Source organism: Uranotaenia lowii, chromosome 2, assembly GCF_029784155.1.
Source record: "Uranotaenia lowii strain MFRU-FL chromosome 2, ASM2978415v1, whole genome shotgun sequence".
Taxonomy (NCBI): Eukaryota; Metazoa; Arthropoda; class Insecta; order Diptera; family Culicidae; genus Uranotaenia; species Uranotaenia lowii.
In genome coordinates, this window is record NC_073692.1 from 368,999,511 (window position 1) to 369,017,309 (window position 17,799).

At 34.9% G+C, this 17,799-nt stretch overlaps 2 protein-coding genes across 3 annotated transcripts in view; one reads left to right on the plus strand and one right to left on the minus strand.

The window, feature by feature from the left end:
* LOC129741713 (beta-1,4-N-acetylgalactosaminyltransferase bre-4-like) overlaps positions 1-14,768 on the minus strand; it is a 109,745-nt gene extending 94,977 nt beyond the window's left edge. The window contains exon 1 of the mRNA XM_055733460.1: positions 13,678-14,768. The gene's annotated coding sequence lies outside the window, so the exon portion shown is untranslated. The remainder of the gene's footprint in view (positions 1-13,677) is intronic.
* LOC129741716 (uncharacterized) lies at positions 10,718-11,629 on the plus strand. Of its 2 annotated transcripts, XR_008736481.1 has the most exons (3): positions 10,718-10,924; positions 10,993-11,265; positions 11,327-11,629. XR_008736481.1 is itself a non-coding variant. In XM_055733462.1 (2 exons), the coding sequence occupies exons 1-2, from the start codon at positions 11,140-11,142 to the stop codon at positions 11,534-11,536; spliced, it is 336 nt and encodes a 111-aa protein (XP_055589437.1). In that variant the 5' UTR covers positions 10,718-11,139; the 3' UTR covers positions 11,537-11,629. The 2 variants fall into 2 exon arrangements, 1 of the variants encoding a protein (XP_055589437.1); XM_055733462.1 differs by having other exon boundaries at positions 10,718-11,265.
* Positions 14,769-17,799: the final 3,031 nt, after the last annotated feature.

The window sequence follows — 17,799 nt, forward strand, 5'->3', positions numbered from 1 at the left end:
CAATGATGACATCGATCCGCTTTGACTCATGGAAGTTAGGATCTGCTAGCAAAGAGGAATCGGGAATCGACATGGGCGAAGGATGAAACGATGACGAAGGTAGCTGCAGCGTGAGTTTGGGCAACACAAAGAACTGCATAGTTTCTCGGAAATCAGATATTTTTGGTGAACGTGAACAGACTTCAGAACGTATGGTTTTCGTTGACACTGACTGAGATGACCCAATACCCTGGACTGACAAAAACGTTGGTGTTTCTTCGAGCTTCAGCTTTCTCAAAAACTCTTCAGTCATCAGACAATGCTGCGAACAAGAGTCCAGCAGGGCTCTAGCCGTCAGAGCGTTACCGTTGCGGTCTTTGATCTTGACAAGAGCGGTAGGAAGCAGAGTATTTGATGCAGGCTTAACATGTAGTGCTACATAGCTTTGGCTTGTGCTTGGCATTGGTGAATTGATTTGTGTGGTTGTGTTTGGTGAATTGTGTGTTGCATTTAGTGGTTGAGTGTGTGTTTCCGTAACTATTGGCATGGTTTGTTGTCTTTGCTGTTGATAGGCTTGCTGTGGATAAATATGGGTGCTTTCTTGATTAATAGGTTGTGCGTTTGACAGTTGACTGAGTCTCGATATTGACGGATTTGGAACGGAGGATCGCGTAGCATGCAACATAGTGTGATGCTTTTGTTGACACAACCGACAACTGCTACGAGTGCAGTTCGTCGCAAAATGACCAGGCTGCAGGCAATTTCTGCAAACTCGACTTCGATTGGCGGCTTCAACACGTTCTGATATCTTCAATCGAAGGAATCTCTGGCAGTGAAACGGTGAGTGCCACGTTTCACTACAAAATGGACACTGGTTTGAGGACTTAAACGTTGTGTAGCTTGCTGATTGGGTTCTTGGCTGATGATGATCTGGTGTGTTGTAGCGGGGTTCTTTCGTTGGGGCAACTGACTGAAGAACGGAGCAGTAGTTGCGCAGAAACTTCCTCATGTCCTCGTATTTGGGTACTTCTTTACAGTTGTGTTGTGTTTCCCAGCTTCTTAAAGTGACAGAGTCCAGTCGCGTGTAAAGCATGTGCGCTAGAATGGTGCTCCAACCATCGGTGTCCTCGCCAACCTTCTGCAGCATCAACAAGTTCTTCTCGAACTCACTAATGAGATTGTTGATGCTCTCAAAACTTTCTTTCCGGATCGGTTCAAGCGAAAACAATGCGTCTAGGTACGCCTTCACAATCAGCTTCTTGTTCTCATAGCGCGCTGTCAGAATCTCCCAGGCGACAGTGTAATTGACGTCTGAGAGTTCGATAGAGAGAACTTCTTCGAGTGCTTCGCCGCTTAACGATGACCTGAGATAGGAGAACTTCTCCATGGGGGCGAGTTGTCCGTTGTTGTGGATCAAACTTTGAAAACTATCGCGGAATGAGACCCATTCGCGAAGTTTTCCACTAAAACTGGGCAATCGAATTTCTGGCAGCTTAACTCTCGAACCCATGTTCGCATGTCCTTGATGGTGAGAGGAGTTGTCGTTTGGAGCTTGTTCATGTTTGTGTTGAAGATTCGACAGCGCACCCTTCAACTGGAAGAAACGTTCTTGGAAACTCAGTAGCAGCATGTCGTTTTCTTCCTCACGTTGGGCTTCAGCTTCATCTTTGGCGTCACCGTAGAGCTCCTTGCCTTTTTTCTCCTCACTTTCTAACACAATCGTTTCAATTTTGCTACGCACCTCTTGAAATTCATTGAACACAGGTTCTAAGGCCTCAAGCCTAGAACTTATCTGACACTCATCTCGTTCTGGATTATAATTCTGCACGAATCGGTCCACACTGTCCATGAGAAGCACTATTTGCCTCTCTCTCTTCTGCAACAACTTTAACTGAACATTTTTCGCCATTCTGACTGGAAACTTTGTTCACTACTACTTAAATTTCAATAACTCTGAAGCTTCAGAGCTGATAAAGCAGCGATTCAACCCAAATTGGGGAAAACGAGAAACCAATTTCCAATTTCCAAAATATCTGACCAACTTGGACCAAATTTGTCCAAAACTGACGAATTTCTGACACAATACTGACGTAGGCGAATTTATTGTTGCAGTTCAGGAGTTTATTCTTAATTTCTGGTGAAATATCGAACGAATTTCAATTTCTGACAAATCAGACACCCTTGGACCCGATTCGTCCAATACAGAATTACTTATAACTGACTCAGGCTTCGAGTTTCTGACGAATTCAAACTTGTACCTTCAGACAAGTTCTTAAACTGACGCTTTCTTTTCTGACACAGGCTTAATATTTCACAATTTTTCAGACGACTTGTAAACTGACTCAATTTCTAACAAGTTTCAGACCAAATGTCACTGACTTAATTTCTGACAATATTTCAGAAAGAGATTTCCGACAATATTCAGACAAGATTTCTGACAAGAGCTTAAATTTTGACTCAGACTCAATTCTGACAAGTTTCAAACAAGATTCCGAAAATATTCACTTAAGAATTCCGACACAAACTGATTTAGACTTAATTCTGATAAGATCTTCGACTGAAACTTAATTTCTGACCATTCAAACTTAATTCTGATATGTTTCCGACTCAAACTTAAATTCTTCAACAAACTTGTATTTTCTGACAAACTCAAACACCTTGGACCCAATCCGTCCAGTACTGAATAGTTCTGACCAAAAAATCTGACTTGCACCTTCTGTGCTTCTGACTTGCACCTTAATGTGCTCTGACATGCACCTTATGTGCTTCTGACTTAGGGTATATGCACTTAAATTTGATCAACTCGACGTTCCATCCGATCGCGACGCGAATTTGTGAGACTAGCAACCCGAAATTGACAGCAGCGAGTGGGCACAACCAGTGTAAAGCAAAGTAAAAATGCCAATAAGAAATCCAAGACCAATTATAGTTAACGGACAGGGCACACTTCATGCAATCAAAGATCAATTCACAATCAATTCTTTATTTTTATTTGCACTATTTTTGGCCTCATGCATCAAGCCTTTTCAATACTTCCTGCTGTATTAATTCCAAAAACTGCTCCTTCAGGCGTTGCGTCGTTTATTGGTGGCTCAAGATCAGCTGTCCTCTGGTTCGCTGCTGTTAGATCAGCTGTCCTCTGCTGCGCTGCTGTTCAATCAGCTGTTCTCTGCTTCGTAGAATATCTGCTTGTTGTAGGATATCTGCTCCGCTGCTTCAGGTATCGGCTTCACTTTTCTGTTAGCACTTATTGTTCATAAATTGCAATGGCTGACACACTGGAGTCCGATGCACTTAATTGCATCCAAGCCAAGCGTAGTTAGCGTCCTAAGCGATGCACTTCAACAACAATCACTTCAGTCCAGCACACAGCGATGGCGAATTCGTGAGTGCAAAATGGTTCACACTTTGATTGTTCGGCCACTCGGCTTTCTTCACTTAAAGTCCGTTTTTATGTTCCGGAACCACTTTTCCGGACGGTCATCCGGCTCGAAGGACCAAATGTTTTGGCACCGGAACACTTTTCGGACATAAATTAGAACTCGCGACGACCAAATAGTTTCACTTAAATTGAAACAACTTTATTTCGACTCGTTAGATTGGGGGTTTATTGCTCGGGGTGTTTACACGGCGACGGATTGGTTTGGACTGTTCTTCAAGTTGTGTTGTGTAAAAAGTTGCGAACGATATCAAAGAATATAAAACAAACATTCCGTATAATGAGAGAATTCACACAACTACATTTTGTGAAGGTATGATTTTCAGAGAGAAATTAAGCTCATATTCGAGTAGTTGAACAGAGCATAAGTGAGCTTTCCCTTTTTTAGATCACTTTCGGGTGATCAACTTTTGACGTCTGTCTGTTCTACCTTCTACTTCTTCACTACCACTAATAGCTTGATCTTACCAAAACAAACGGATTGAGTGGACGGAAGCTGGAAGTAAAAGCGTTTTGAATCGAAAAATATGGCCGAAATTACGGTCGGTTTCGACATTGACGCAGTCAGTAGACGGACAACTAAATTAAGTAGTGAGTGATTTTCAGCAGGTTATAAAATGTATTTTGTGAACCATTTACCCGAAAAGGTCAAATTAATCTCCATTTTTTTTTTTCAATATGGTGGCGTCGGCAGGAGTTTAAATTTGAATAATGGTGAAAAAAAAAATGGAGGAGTAATAATCCATTTTTTTCAAGAAACTGAAAATGCCAATTACTGTTGTTGTGTTTTCGTAATATTGGTGATCGCGGGAGAATTGAGAAGTTTTGTTGGAATACATAAAATGATGCGGCTACGAAAAAAAAAATTAAATCAGTTGCTAAATTAATCAGTACATATATTTTGTTAACTGAGTAATTGTTGGGCTGAAGCCTTCTAGAGGGACATCATGAAGGTTACTTTGTGTGTTGGTGGTGATTTTAAGGCGAATTTGTGCGAATTGCATGAAGACCTCTGTGGGAGGTAGCCAATAGAAAGAGTACAAACCCCTGTGAGGGGCAGTACAAACACACTGGTTCAAGGAATACAAACTCCTGAGAGGAGCAGTATTCGCGTAAACCAATAAATAATGGAATAGTGCAAACCTCTGTGGGAGGCAGCACTAGATGAGTAAGTACGAACCCCTGTGAGGGGCAGTACAAGGTTATACTGAAGTGAAGTACAAATCCTGAGGGGAGCAGTACCAGGAACAAAGTTATTCTGGGCAAACCTCTGAGAGAGGCAGCCTCAGTTCTTGATATGAGTAACAAACCCCTGTGTGGGGCAGTTATAGTGACATACATGTGCAAACCCCTGTGTGGGGCAGTACCTACTTGATCCATATAGAATATTGGAGGCGGTCTACCTGGATAGGTTGAAGACAGTTGATTCTATTGATAACATGGATTAATGCAAACCTCTGTGAGAGGCAGCACAGGATGGGTAAGCTAATGGGTAGTAGTAGAAATTACTTTTCAAGAAGTAGTACAAACCCTAGCGAGATTTTAGAATACAAAATTGAGTGTGGAAAAACCCCATTTCAATATGTACCTTGAAATACAAATCGTGGAAAGGGACCATTGGCAAACCTCTTGAAAAATTGAGAATGGCAAATGGATGATAAGATTAGGGAGTATGATGACAAGAAACAATTAAAAAAAAAACAATGGAAAGGGGTTCCACATACGTTAGAAAAAAATTAAAGGAAAAGTTGAAATCAAAAGACTAAACAAAAAGGGATTCTTTAAAATAGAGTTTAAAAGAATAAAATGGAAATACGGAAAATAGTAGAAGCAAATAATAAAAAGTAGAAATAAATAGAAAGGGATTGGTAGCAAAGTAAAAATTATGTAAAAAAAAAAGAAAAAAAGGAGAAAAGATGCAGCGAAGGGAGATTTGAGAGTTAGTTTAGAGAAGAATTCCATGAAGAACGGATTGAGTGGACGGAAGCTGGAAGTAAAAGCGTTTTGAATCGAAAAATATGGCCGAAATTACGGTCGGTTTCGACAGCCAGCTGGCAAACTGATTGAACATTCCAATTATATTAGTCAGTTATATAATGAAACACATCTTACCTGTCGGCCCGCTTATGGGATTCGAACCCAAAAGTTTTTCTTGCCGATACCGGGAATCGAACCCAGTACGCCTGGCGTACCAATACCAGACTCGCGCCAGCCTATCCACTAGACCACATCGGCGCTAGGGAAACAAAGAATGAATGAATATAGCAAAAAATATTTTTTATCCCTTGATGGATACATTATTTCTATTTCTTGAAATGATTAAAAATTAAAAAATAAATATGGGATCAATTTCATAACACTTTTCCAATTCAAAATGAAGGTTCAAAGTCTTTTTTGAAGACTTTTCCAATTCAAAATACCTAAAGGTTTTAAATATTTTCCGAAGACTGTAAGAAATTTTGGAAGATGCTACGTAAGTTTTTTTTCCTCTAAGGGATGAATCATCTGCATAGGATAAAAATCCCAGAAAAAAAGAAAAAAATATTTTCCAGTTCTAAGAAAATTTAGAACTTTGATAAAATTTCAAAGCAATTTTAAAACCTGTAATACCTTGATTCGTCAGCTGAGATGTTCCGTTCCTCCAACTCCAATAGTACAATTTCCAAATCCTTATCCTGTTTCGATTGCCGGGTCTGCTACAAGGGAGTGTTCTTCCAAAGCCAAATTCCAATCCAGTCCAAAGAAAATCCGAGTCCGTTAGCGTTCCAATAATATAACTTGACTTTATTTGCCGAACAAAACTTTATTTTTACACTCCCGTAGTTTCAACTTTCCTTTATTGAGGTTCGATAGCAACTAACTGCCTATCAGCTGATTGTTTTGAATTCCAATTAGAATCGTTCTGACTTATCGCTATGTGATGTTGCTTATAAGAATTATGTTTGTTTTTCAGTGTTAGGGGTGTTCAATTTTAAGTTACTGTTCAGTGTATCAGTGAGTAAGTGTATAACAGTTACATAATAACTAGTGTGGCTAACAAAACCAAATGAATCTTAGTAATTTTTGAAAGCAAACGCTTTGCAGTCTTCAACAAATTTGTTAAATAAACTAAAATCTTTAATTTTAAAGTGATAAAAACGTCACAAAAGTGTCAGAAATATTTATATTTTTTTCAATAAAATTTTCTAAAATTTGAAGAATTTTTTTTCTTAAGTATTGTATCTCTAAAACTAGCAAATCTAGACAAAATTTGGATCCCCCGTTAACCCTCTTTTTTTCCTGTTGGGGAGAAGGTTCCACTGCGACCATTAGGTTGATCTATTGTGGTATTACCCCGCGTTATTATTTTTACTTTGCTATGCTACTTGACACCCCTGCACTATTGGTTGAAGTTGCAGTTGTTTACCGGTAGCACTACGAGCACACACATAACTGGGTAGGATCTCCAAGTGCAATCTAAGTTCCCTTGAAAAGATCCATCCACATGCATGTGCTGCATCATTGAGGCATACAATTCCAAGGTATACCCGGCTAGCATTTCACTAATGCTAAAACCGCCAATCTTCATCATACTATGTGTGCCAGGTTATGTCACGACCGGGACTCGATTTCATGAACGTTGGTTTAGAAGACATACAAGTATGCTATCCTCTAGGCCACGATCTGCTGGTTATTAACCCTCTAGTACCCACATTTTTTTCGCTGAAAGTGAAGCTTAGTTTCATGATTACAAACAAGTTTTGTTCTACGAAAAACTTTATAGATGAGAATTCTTTTTTTGTAAATTTTTCCAAAAATTGCATAAGCGTAGGGGCTAAGGAACTTGACTTCCACTACTAATTCGGTTGTACTTTTTAAAAACTTTAACCCATTTTTCCTAAATTATGAAATACATTAACACTGACCCTTAGCTATATTTTTTGTGGTTTTTGTTAAAATTGGACCACAAATAACTAAGATATTGCAACTTACATATATGAAACGTAAATATAGAACCTATTTTTCGAATTGTTGTCGTACTTTCTCAACCCCGCCTTTAGACGGGGTTCATGTTTCATCTCTCCTTCCTAACTTAGGATATATATTTTTTATCAAAAAATCAATCCAGAATGGTGGTAAATCTTAGACCTAACTGCCAATCTTTTTTTTTAGATCGAAAATCACATTGACCAAGGATTTCTGAGGCTACCAAATTGATCATTATCGAAAAATCGGCCAATTTACAGTTTCCTCATGTTTTTAAGCTTTGCTTAGCTGTAAGCATATTTTTATTCATTCAACGAAAAAGAAATCTTGATTTGATGTGGTTTTACGACTGACACAAGGAACAGCATTTTTGGTACCTGTATTTCAATAACTGATTCTGGATGGTTTTAGCGTCATGACTCGATTTTTTTGTTGGATTTTGTCTATCACCTCTAGTTTTGGTGGTATGACGTTCAAAATTTTGAAAATGAATCAATTTTGAAGTCAAATTATCTTAGAAGAGAATTAACAAACCTAGATTAAAATAACTAAAACTGGTTTTGAATCTATCTATTATATTTCATTCAATCATGCATACAGATTCAGCCTACATATTCTAGTTTCACAGATGGACAGCTTTAAAAAAAATAAATTCTCTAATTTTTAGATAGATAGACTTTGTGGGAGACGATTTGATTAATGCTTTAAAAAATATCTAAGTTTAAAGGTTTATTGAAATTTTGTCAAATTTCCTGTATTTTGCAGAATCAGAAACAAACAAAATGAAAACGTTTATAATATTTTTATCATATGTCAAAATAACTCTTATTTAAAAAAAAAAAGTTTCTTGAACTATAAAGTGTTTTGTAGAACTGAAGTTGTATGTACCAATAAAACAAAACTTCTGTGAATTTTTCATAAAATAGTTATTAAATTTCCAACTTCTAACTTCTAACGGCAAATTAAATAACCGCTTTTGTTTGATAACCATTCGTACGGTGTGCAAATTTTTTTAAATTCAAGGTTATACCAACTAGAAAAAATTCTAAATTTTTGTAGAAGTTCGAGCATTTTCGTGTATCTTGAAAAGGTTTTTTGCCGCTTGTGGGAGCGGGGGGGAGGGGGGGGGGGCGGGGTTGAATTAGGAAAATTATAATAATTGTTCTTCATTATTCATCTTAATTAACATTTGTATTCAATCTGTATTAATTGGGTTGATTGAAAAATGGCGCTGTGGTGTTTTGAATTTGAAAAAAAGTAATTGCGATTTAAAATGTGAATTTTTAATTAGGAAAAAAATTCAAGGTTTATGGTTTCAGAACACCAAAATTCTGAATTGAAAAACATTAATACACTTATTAAAAATGTATTCGGTAAATATATTTAAAAATTGGAAAAAATAACTTTACTATCACATTCACTAAATTCATTTGAAAATTGAAATAAAATATGTAGATTAAAAAGACAAGTTTTTAAGAAGGTTTTTTTTTCAATAAACATCTATTAAGGGATAATATTTTGATGATGATGATGCATGATCTAAAATAGTGAAATTTAACAGTTTTACAAAATTTAGAAAAATATGATTTGGTACAAGTATTTTTGAAACTAGGTCTGTAAAAAGTTAAAAAAAAAACTTGATTTCATTTATCAAATTTGTTGGAACCTGCCAAATGATGAGAATTATGCTTGAAAAATATCTAAAATCAATAGGTTTAATTTTTTTTTCAAATTCGATAAATGAGAAAAAGTAAACAAATAGAAAACTTCAAGAACCTTGTTCGCAGAAATCAAAGTTACTTGAAGTCTCCAGGAAAGTTAATAATTGATTAAAAACTTTTATTTAAAGATGTTATGTTTTTGTTTTGAAATTTTGTCAAAAAAGTGCAAAACTCCCTTAAATAATTGTAACATATTTTCAAAAGATATATCAATAACAAAAGCGAATAGAAAAATTGCATATTAAAATTCAGGGCACGCAAATAAGTCAAAAATACGTTTTAAACTCATTGCACCTAGGAAAAATGTAAATTTTGTGGCCTTGGGTAATTTATCAAAACCTTTTTAAATGTGATTAAAAGTCGCGAATGCCAAAAAAAAATTGAAATGTGATGTTGAGCATTGAGAAAAACAAGGTAATTTTCGGTAGATTACACGCTTAATAAACACCATGTCATGTGTAGTTTTTAAGTAAACCAAGGTAGGTAAATTCATTTATTTTTTTCTCTTGAATTATATTTTCTTATTTACATGTTAATCTGTACCCTGCACATAGGAAAATGTATTTGAGTCTGAGTAATTTTTATATGTCTCAAAATCAACGGGAAAAATCCTTTGATTTTGTGGCACTTTCTTTTGAAACTAATTTTTCTAGTGACTTTCAAGATCCTCAAATATTATGGAATGGAGGCTCCCACACAAATTTATATTTAAAAAATTACATAACTTAAACGATTTTAGGTGATCTTTTTTGAAAAATTGGCTCACAAGCATGATTGAGACAAGAAGTTTACTTATTTTGAAGAATGACCCAAATCGCTTCGGAACAGGGGCTTCCATACGAAATTCATAGAAAAATTTCATAATCCATACAATTTTTAAACTATGTTCATGAAATTTGGTGCACATGCAAGTTTCGTTAAGACAAGATGATTTATTGTAATGTGTGACCTCTTCTTTTTTGTTACGAGGGGGTCCCATACAAAATCTACGGGTAATACGAAATAACGTCTTGAACAATTGCTGACAACATACAACCATGTTTTGACACAGAAAATAATTTGTTGAAAATTGTAATGAATAACCTCGCTCACTTTTGTAGAAAAGGGGGGAGGGTGGCTCACAGACTTTAGAGAAGAGGAGCCCTCATAAAAAATGCATTTAAATATGACACAATTTGGTACAAGAAAGTGATTCAATGTACAGAACGACAACTAATGCTTTTAAAATGGGAGACTCCCATACAAACCCTGGGGTCTAAAAAGCTTCGTTTTGCTTCAGAACTGAGTCAATTTGAATTTTCAGGTTTGTATGGGAAAATTGAATATTTTGTACTGAAAAATCAACATCATTTTTGTTTCTTCTGTGGAACCGAGCCCGCTAATGATTTTAGTACCAATTTATAAATCCCATAAAGGTTATTTTTCGCTGAACAACTTTATCGAAGATCGTAACTTCGTATCTTATCAGCCAAAAAAGTTATTAACTGTTTAACAGGGGTATGTCTTTTGGCATTGATGAACAATAAATTCAATTGACATCACTGCATCACAGCACAGCGAGGTACACGCTCGTTTTCATTTAACCAATTATGGTTACAGAATAACCATTTTATGGTGTTTGCTCCAAAACTATGAATATGGTTATTTTTCAAGAATTTTTCTATGTCAAAATTCAACCATTTATCAAGTTCTGGTGTATAAACCACAAAATGGATGAAAAATTTTACGTTTTTTCTACGCCATATTGGAAGCTACCGTGGAGTGAACCGAAAGTGTTTCGGATTTAATTTGTTCGCACAAGGCTGGAGAGATTCTTAAGGTAATTATTTTATCATTATGAATTCCCAATTAAAAACTAAATCAATCAACAACAAAAATTAATTGCAGTGCACCAATTGGACGAATCTGTGGCAGTCCGGTTCCAGTTCCAGCACCTAAAGCGGGGCTATAACTTACTTCCGGAACGAGCGCACATATAGTGATTCAAAAACTGGCCCTCCCGACCATTCTCCATAACATTCGGTTGAAGCTGAGATGGGTAGACAGTCCAAAAAACTCCACCCACCGGAGTGGAATTGCGTTCAACATAAGAGTCTGTGCTACAGTTGCTTCATCCGGAACCTCCCAGATGCATTAACACAAAGCAGAAAAAAGGAACCGGTAACTTATTTTTGCAAACAGTTTCTTGTTTTTCTTTTATGTAATTATTTCATTTTTTCAGCCTGACGAAATGCCGTTTTTGGAAAAACTCCCTTGTCAGCCAGTCGTCCTCGAAATAACTAATAGCATCGTTGACGAAAATGTTATTCTCAAGAATGAAATCCGTCCCCAGAGCGTCTCGCGACAACTGGTCCGCATAATCGTTCCCCGGAAGCTCGATATGTCCTGGAACCCTTTGAATTGTGGTTCGATTACGCTGAGCCAGCTGTAAGATCTCATTGGCAACGGAATTGCCCACCCAAGTATTTTTACTCTTCTTCTGAAACAAACATTTTTTCCAGTTATGTGACTTAATATCAACAAGCAAACATAACACCTAAAAAATTAATAAAGAAATAAAAAGGTGTGAAAAACACAAACAATTTTAAATTTTATTTTTTCTTCGAAAACATTCCAATTTGTTCTATTTCTTCGTTAACATTCCCTCAATTGCATTATGTTTTAAAAACAACCATTTTTCAACTTCTCCTCCTGAATCCCATTCGGTTGAAAAATAACCATATTCGAACTTCTCCCCTAGAAGTCATTTTATGACTTCTCATGGAGAACTCATAAAATGGCATTTCCCGGGAAAAGGTCAAAAATGGTTATTTTTGAAACGTAAATGGTTTAATAATTTCTAGCGTGTATTGTACTCCTTTTCATGCAATACTTATGCCATATTCGTTTTCATCTGGTGGAAAGATGGTTGTGCACCAACTGCTGTCAACTTCATATAAAAAAAACGCTTTGACAGCACTTGGTGCACTACCGGTGCACCACCAGAATGAAAACGAATATGGCATTATTCACGGGGCACAAGCAGTGGTGTCAATTGAATTTATTGTTCATCAATGTCAGAAGACATACCCCTGTTAAACAGCTAATAAGTTTTGCGCCTAATAAGATACGAAGCTAAGGTCTTCGACAAAGTTGTACAGCGAAAAATTTTCTTTAGAAAATTTATAAATTGCTACAAAAACCATTAGCGGGCTCAGGTTCCGCAGAAGAAACAAAAATGATGTTGATTATTCAGTACAAAATATTCAATTTTCCCATACCAACCTAAAAGTTAAAATTTACTTATGTAAACGTTACTTGAAAATTCTGCAAAAATTCACGGATCATTTTTTAGCCAAAACGACGCTTTTAAGACCCCAAGGTTTGAGAAATTAAAAAATGACTCCAAATCGACTCAGTCTATTGTAGAAAATATATCAAATCATATTAACCATTTCATGTGTTGGCAACATGAAAATAAACTTTCTTGTGTCAACTTTAAGCAAGTGCGGACGTCGTAAAACTTCTCTTAGAAGATAGCAATTAATCCTGTTTTCCCGATAAAACATTGGCGACGAGGATAAAGAACTTTTGCGTTGGGTAAATGGAAAAGGGTTCAGGTATGTTATTCCTGAGATTAATTTTCTCGAAATTTAGATGCAAATCGAAAGTCTGGTTTCATTCTTCAAATATTCAGGTTGTAGCAGAAGAAGGCTGATTCCATTCTGCCGAAAAGCAGGTGAAAACTTTTTTTCCGAAAAGATATATATGTATCAGGTGCTTAAATGCACATTTAGAAGTCTGATTCCATTCTGCTAATAAGGCAAGTAAAGTATTGTAGTTATGAACAAGTCACTTAAACATAAAGATGAAAGTCTGGTGTCATTCAACACATTGCAATTTGATATAACCAGATTTAGCGTGTAAGCGCTTTCGGGAAATTGGACAATCCCTATCGAAAAGAGTGAATATCTTAAAGAGACATTCTCTGAGAGAAACCTGGAGCTTTGTAAGGTATGAATCAATAATAATACAATCACTTCTATTCTGGCTATTAACCTGAACACCCGTCTTATCATTTCTGTGTCACGAAAACCCCGTTTTAGCAGGATATAATACAATTAAGTCCGCTGAATGAAAAAGATGGACAATTTCCAAATGGTTTTAAAAATGGTTGTCAGTTGCAGTTCCAAAGCAAATAACAAGAGAACTTAGAAGGAAAAAAAATTATGATATTTGTGATTGAAAAAAAGTGTGATAATAAATCCCGATCAGCTACTTTGTTTCGTCGATTAGGAGAAGTTAAAATCCAGCCGAATAAAAAAATTCGTATGCAGAACGATTTCGTTATTCAGGTATTGAGTTGTTTAACAAAAAAGTTTAACATGTGAAGATGAATTCAAAAAGTTAAACATAGTTTAATATAAATTTTTAATGTCTGATACAAAAACACTATCGTCCTAAAATGCTGAGTTCGGGATGCTGCATAAAATCTCCGAAGGAAAATAGTGATTGGATGCTGCTCGATTTTCGATAATCAAATGAACCTTCAAACTTCCAAAATCAGAGTGTTGAAAACATTTTTTAGCTTACCTCACTCCTGGAGAAAGATTTGCCCCTGGCAGCGCAGCAGAGCTATGCTTTCGGGAAGCGATAAAACGTCACGGCTCGATGTGTTTCCTTCCTCAGTCAGCCAGCAGCAGGATCATAAAATTAAAACAACGTCGCCCAATTTCTTTTCTATCTTTTCGGGAGGTTTTTTCCCTTCTTTTGGCTCTTCTGCTTGGCCACTTGAAGCCAAATGCGGCGACGATGCTGTCACGAGACTTATTTGCCTTTTACTTTATCACGTCGCTCGTCGTCGGTGATGATTTTGTTGCTTTTTTCCTTCCTCTTTGCGGATGCTGCGGATACGACTTTTTTGTTTGGGGAACACAAAACACCACAAAGATGATTTGCGTCGTACTCTTTAGGTACCTAGTATCCAATATTTTAAATTATTGGAGAGATTTTTTGTTTCGATCTTTACAATATCACCACACCTTTTTTCATACAACATGTAGGTTTTAAACTATAAATATTTGAGCACTCCCAAAGATTTTCACACACAACGTAAACAAAAAAAAAAACTTGAGATTGCGTTTGAGATTCACAATTTGTGGGGAGATTCTGCAGTATTTAAACTATCGAAAATAGCATTTTCGGAACCGCCCAGGCGTGACACGACCCGATTCTTGACATCTACTTAATTTTTCAACACTGGATCATTCCTTCCATAACCGTTCGGAACCAAAACAATCGATTTTCCCTTGTGGAGACAGGATGGAACCACGCACACAATTCCTGGACCACTTCCAAGCAATCGAGCACAGCATCCGAAAGCAGAGGTTCGCCTCGAATTTTCTTGCATCAGAATTGAGGAAGTTTCGCGTTCAATGGCCACCGCGCGACGCTGATGTCGAAAATCACCCAAACGGAACCGTACTAAGTGGGAAGACCGTCCATTATTCGGCCGTAAAATTATTCCGTCGGACTTTGATAGGAGCAGTAGGAAAAAGCAACACAAAAAATAGACTTGCTATCACCTCGACCTCACTGCTGAGGAGGACCACGACGACAAAGCTTCATCGAACGAACGAACCGTACTCACTGAACTGAACAGAGGCCAGTTTGCCAGCTAGCTCCCAAGGTGGAACAAAAAACTGTAAACATTCTTGGCAAGGTGATGGGATGGGGAGCTCGCTCGCTCGCAGTAAAATTGCCCCCAACCACCCCCGCAAATTGGACGAAATGTCAAAACAAAAACGAAACGTCAAAACAAAAGCAAACAACGAGGGAACGGACAGAATTATTACCACAGTTGATCAAAAATGCACTGAGAGAATTATTGCAGCGGAAAAAAGTTCACTGGTTCCCAGGCAAGAAAAAACCTTTGGGAACTGTAAAACTTGTTTCTATATATAATAATAATTTTTAGAAATTGTTTGCTGTTATCCCTCAAACTTTAATGAAACCTAACTTTTACTTTTAAACTTTAATATACATATACAAAGGCACAAGTTTTACGGCGCGTTCGTAAATTGATTTTTTTGGGTGATGCATCAGTCGATCGATTTGTTTGGTAGATGTCAAATCACTTCCCAATGCTTTGGCATACGTTTGTTTGTAATTTACGAACGCCAGCATCGATAAAAAAATCACTTCGATAGAAAAAATCAATTTACGAACACGCCGTTAGTCATGTTCATAAATTCTGTTTTTTTTATTTGAATAGAGATCCCGAATAGAATTGTACGATGAAAAAACCATGAGTTCCATATTCACAAACCATAAATTTTATGGTCTACACAATGCTTATTATCGTCCACGATACCGTGAATGCACATTGGAATTAATAGTTTTCGACCATACATTTCACGGTTTTGGCGAAAATAACCATGAAAAAGGGGTATTGTTATGCAGCGTGACCATGAAAAAAATGGCGATTTCCCATACATTAGAAAGCTTAAAAATATGAAGTTCATGGTGATAACAGCTTCCACTTTTTCATAGTAAAACCATGAAAATCCGTAAATTTACATTGTTGTAACGAAGATGGAAATCAAGGTTATTTTATGGTTCATAAGTATTGTTTTAACCGTGAAATTTCATAGTTTACCATGAATAATTTATGTTTTTATTGATTGGAACAGTTTGCTAAAGTTATTACTCGTTTCAAGGAATTTTCTTCATGATTAGTTGTGCTTTTGAATTCCTTGACGAACTTTTATTTAAAAGCACGACCAATCAGGAATATTATTCTTTGAAACGAGAAATAACTTTCGCAAACTGGTTGATTAAAAAAAGGAATTCAAAATTATTCAATTTTATTTTATATGTCATTTTATATGTCAAAATAGAAAAAAATTAAACATATTGACAAAATTGCAAAAATAATCAAAATTGTCAAAACTGTTGAAACTGACATGATTGCCAAAATTGACAAAATAAGCAAAAAATAACAAAATTGACAAATTTGAAAAAATCACAAAATTGTCAAAGTTGACATTTACAAAATTTACAAAACTGACAAAATTGACAAAGTTGACAAAGTTGACAAAGTTAACAAAATTGACAAAGTTGACAAAGTTGACAAAATTGACAAAATTGACAAAATTGACAAAGTTGACTAAATTGACAAAATTGACAAAATTGACAAAATTGACAAAATTGACAAATTGGCAAAATTGACGAAATTGACAAAATTGACAAAATTGACAAAATTGACAAAATTGACAAAATTGACAAAATTGACAAAATTGACAAAATGGACAAAATTGATAAAATTGACAAAATTGACAAAATTGACAAAATTGACAAAATTGACAAAATTGACAAAATTGACAAAATGGACAAAATTGACAAAATTGACAAAATTGACAAAATTGATAAAAATGACAAAATTGACAATCTGACAAAATTGACAAAATTAACAAAATTGACCAAATTGACAAAACTGACAAAATTGACAAAACTGACAAAATTGACAAAATGGACAAAATTAACAAAATTGACCAAATTGACCAAATTGACAAAATTGACAAAACTGACAAAATTGACAAAATTGTCAAGTTGTCAAATATGACATTTACAAAATTGATAAAATTGACAAAATTGACAAAATTGACAAAATTGACAAAATTGACAAAATTGACAAAATTGACAAAATTGACAAAATTGACAAAATTGACAAAATTGACAAAATTGACAAAATTGACAAAATTGACAAAATTGACAAAATTGACAAAATTGACAAAATTGACAAAATTGACAAAATTGACAAAATTTTAAAAATTGACAAAATTGATAAAATTGAGAAAATTGACAAAATTGACAAAATTGACAAAATTGACAAAATTGACCAAAATGACAAAATTGACAAAATTTTAAAAATTGACAAAATTGATAAAATTGAGAAAATTGACAAAATTGACAAAATTGATAAAATTGATAAAATTGATAAAATTGATAAAATTGACAAAAATGACAAAATTGGCAAAGTTGGCGAAATTTACAAAGTTGACGAAATTAACAAAATTGACTAAAATAACAAAATTAACAAATTTTGAAAAATTGACAAAATTGACAAATTTAACGAAATTGACAAAATTGACAATATTGACAAAACTGACAAAATTGACAAAATGGACAAAATTGACACAATGGACAAAATTGACACAATGGACAAAATTGACCAAATTGACAAGATTTCCAAATTTACAAAATTTACAAAATTTACAAAATTTACAAAATTTACAAAATTTACAAAATTTACAAAATTTACAAAATTTACAAAATTTACAAAATTTACAAAATTTACAAAATTTACAAAATTTACAAAATTTACAAAATTTACAAAATTTACAAAATTTACAAAATTTACAAAATTTACAAAATTTACAAAATTTATAAAATTTACAAAATTTACAAAATTGACAAAATTTACAAAATTTAAAAATTTACAAAATTTACCAAATTTACCAAATTTACAAAATTTACAAAATTGACAAAATTTACAAAATTTACAAAATTTACAAAATTTACAAAATTTACAAAATTTACAAAATTTACAAAATTTACAAAATTTACAAAATTGTCAAAATTACAAAATTTACAAAATTTACAAAATTTACAACATTTACAAAATTTACAAAAATTACAAAAACTACAAAAATT

Excerpts from the sequence above, each read along its gene's own strand:
- LOC129741716 (XM_055733462.1), top strand. The coding sequence starts at position 11,140 with ATGGGTAGACAGTCCAAAAAACTCCACCCACCGGAGTGGAATTGCGTT. Across the intron at positions 11,266-11,326 it reads AAAGCAGAAAAAAGGAACCG|CCTGACGAAATGCCGTTTTT; the intron begins GTAACTTATTTT and ends TCATTTTTTCAG.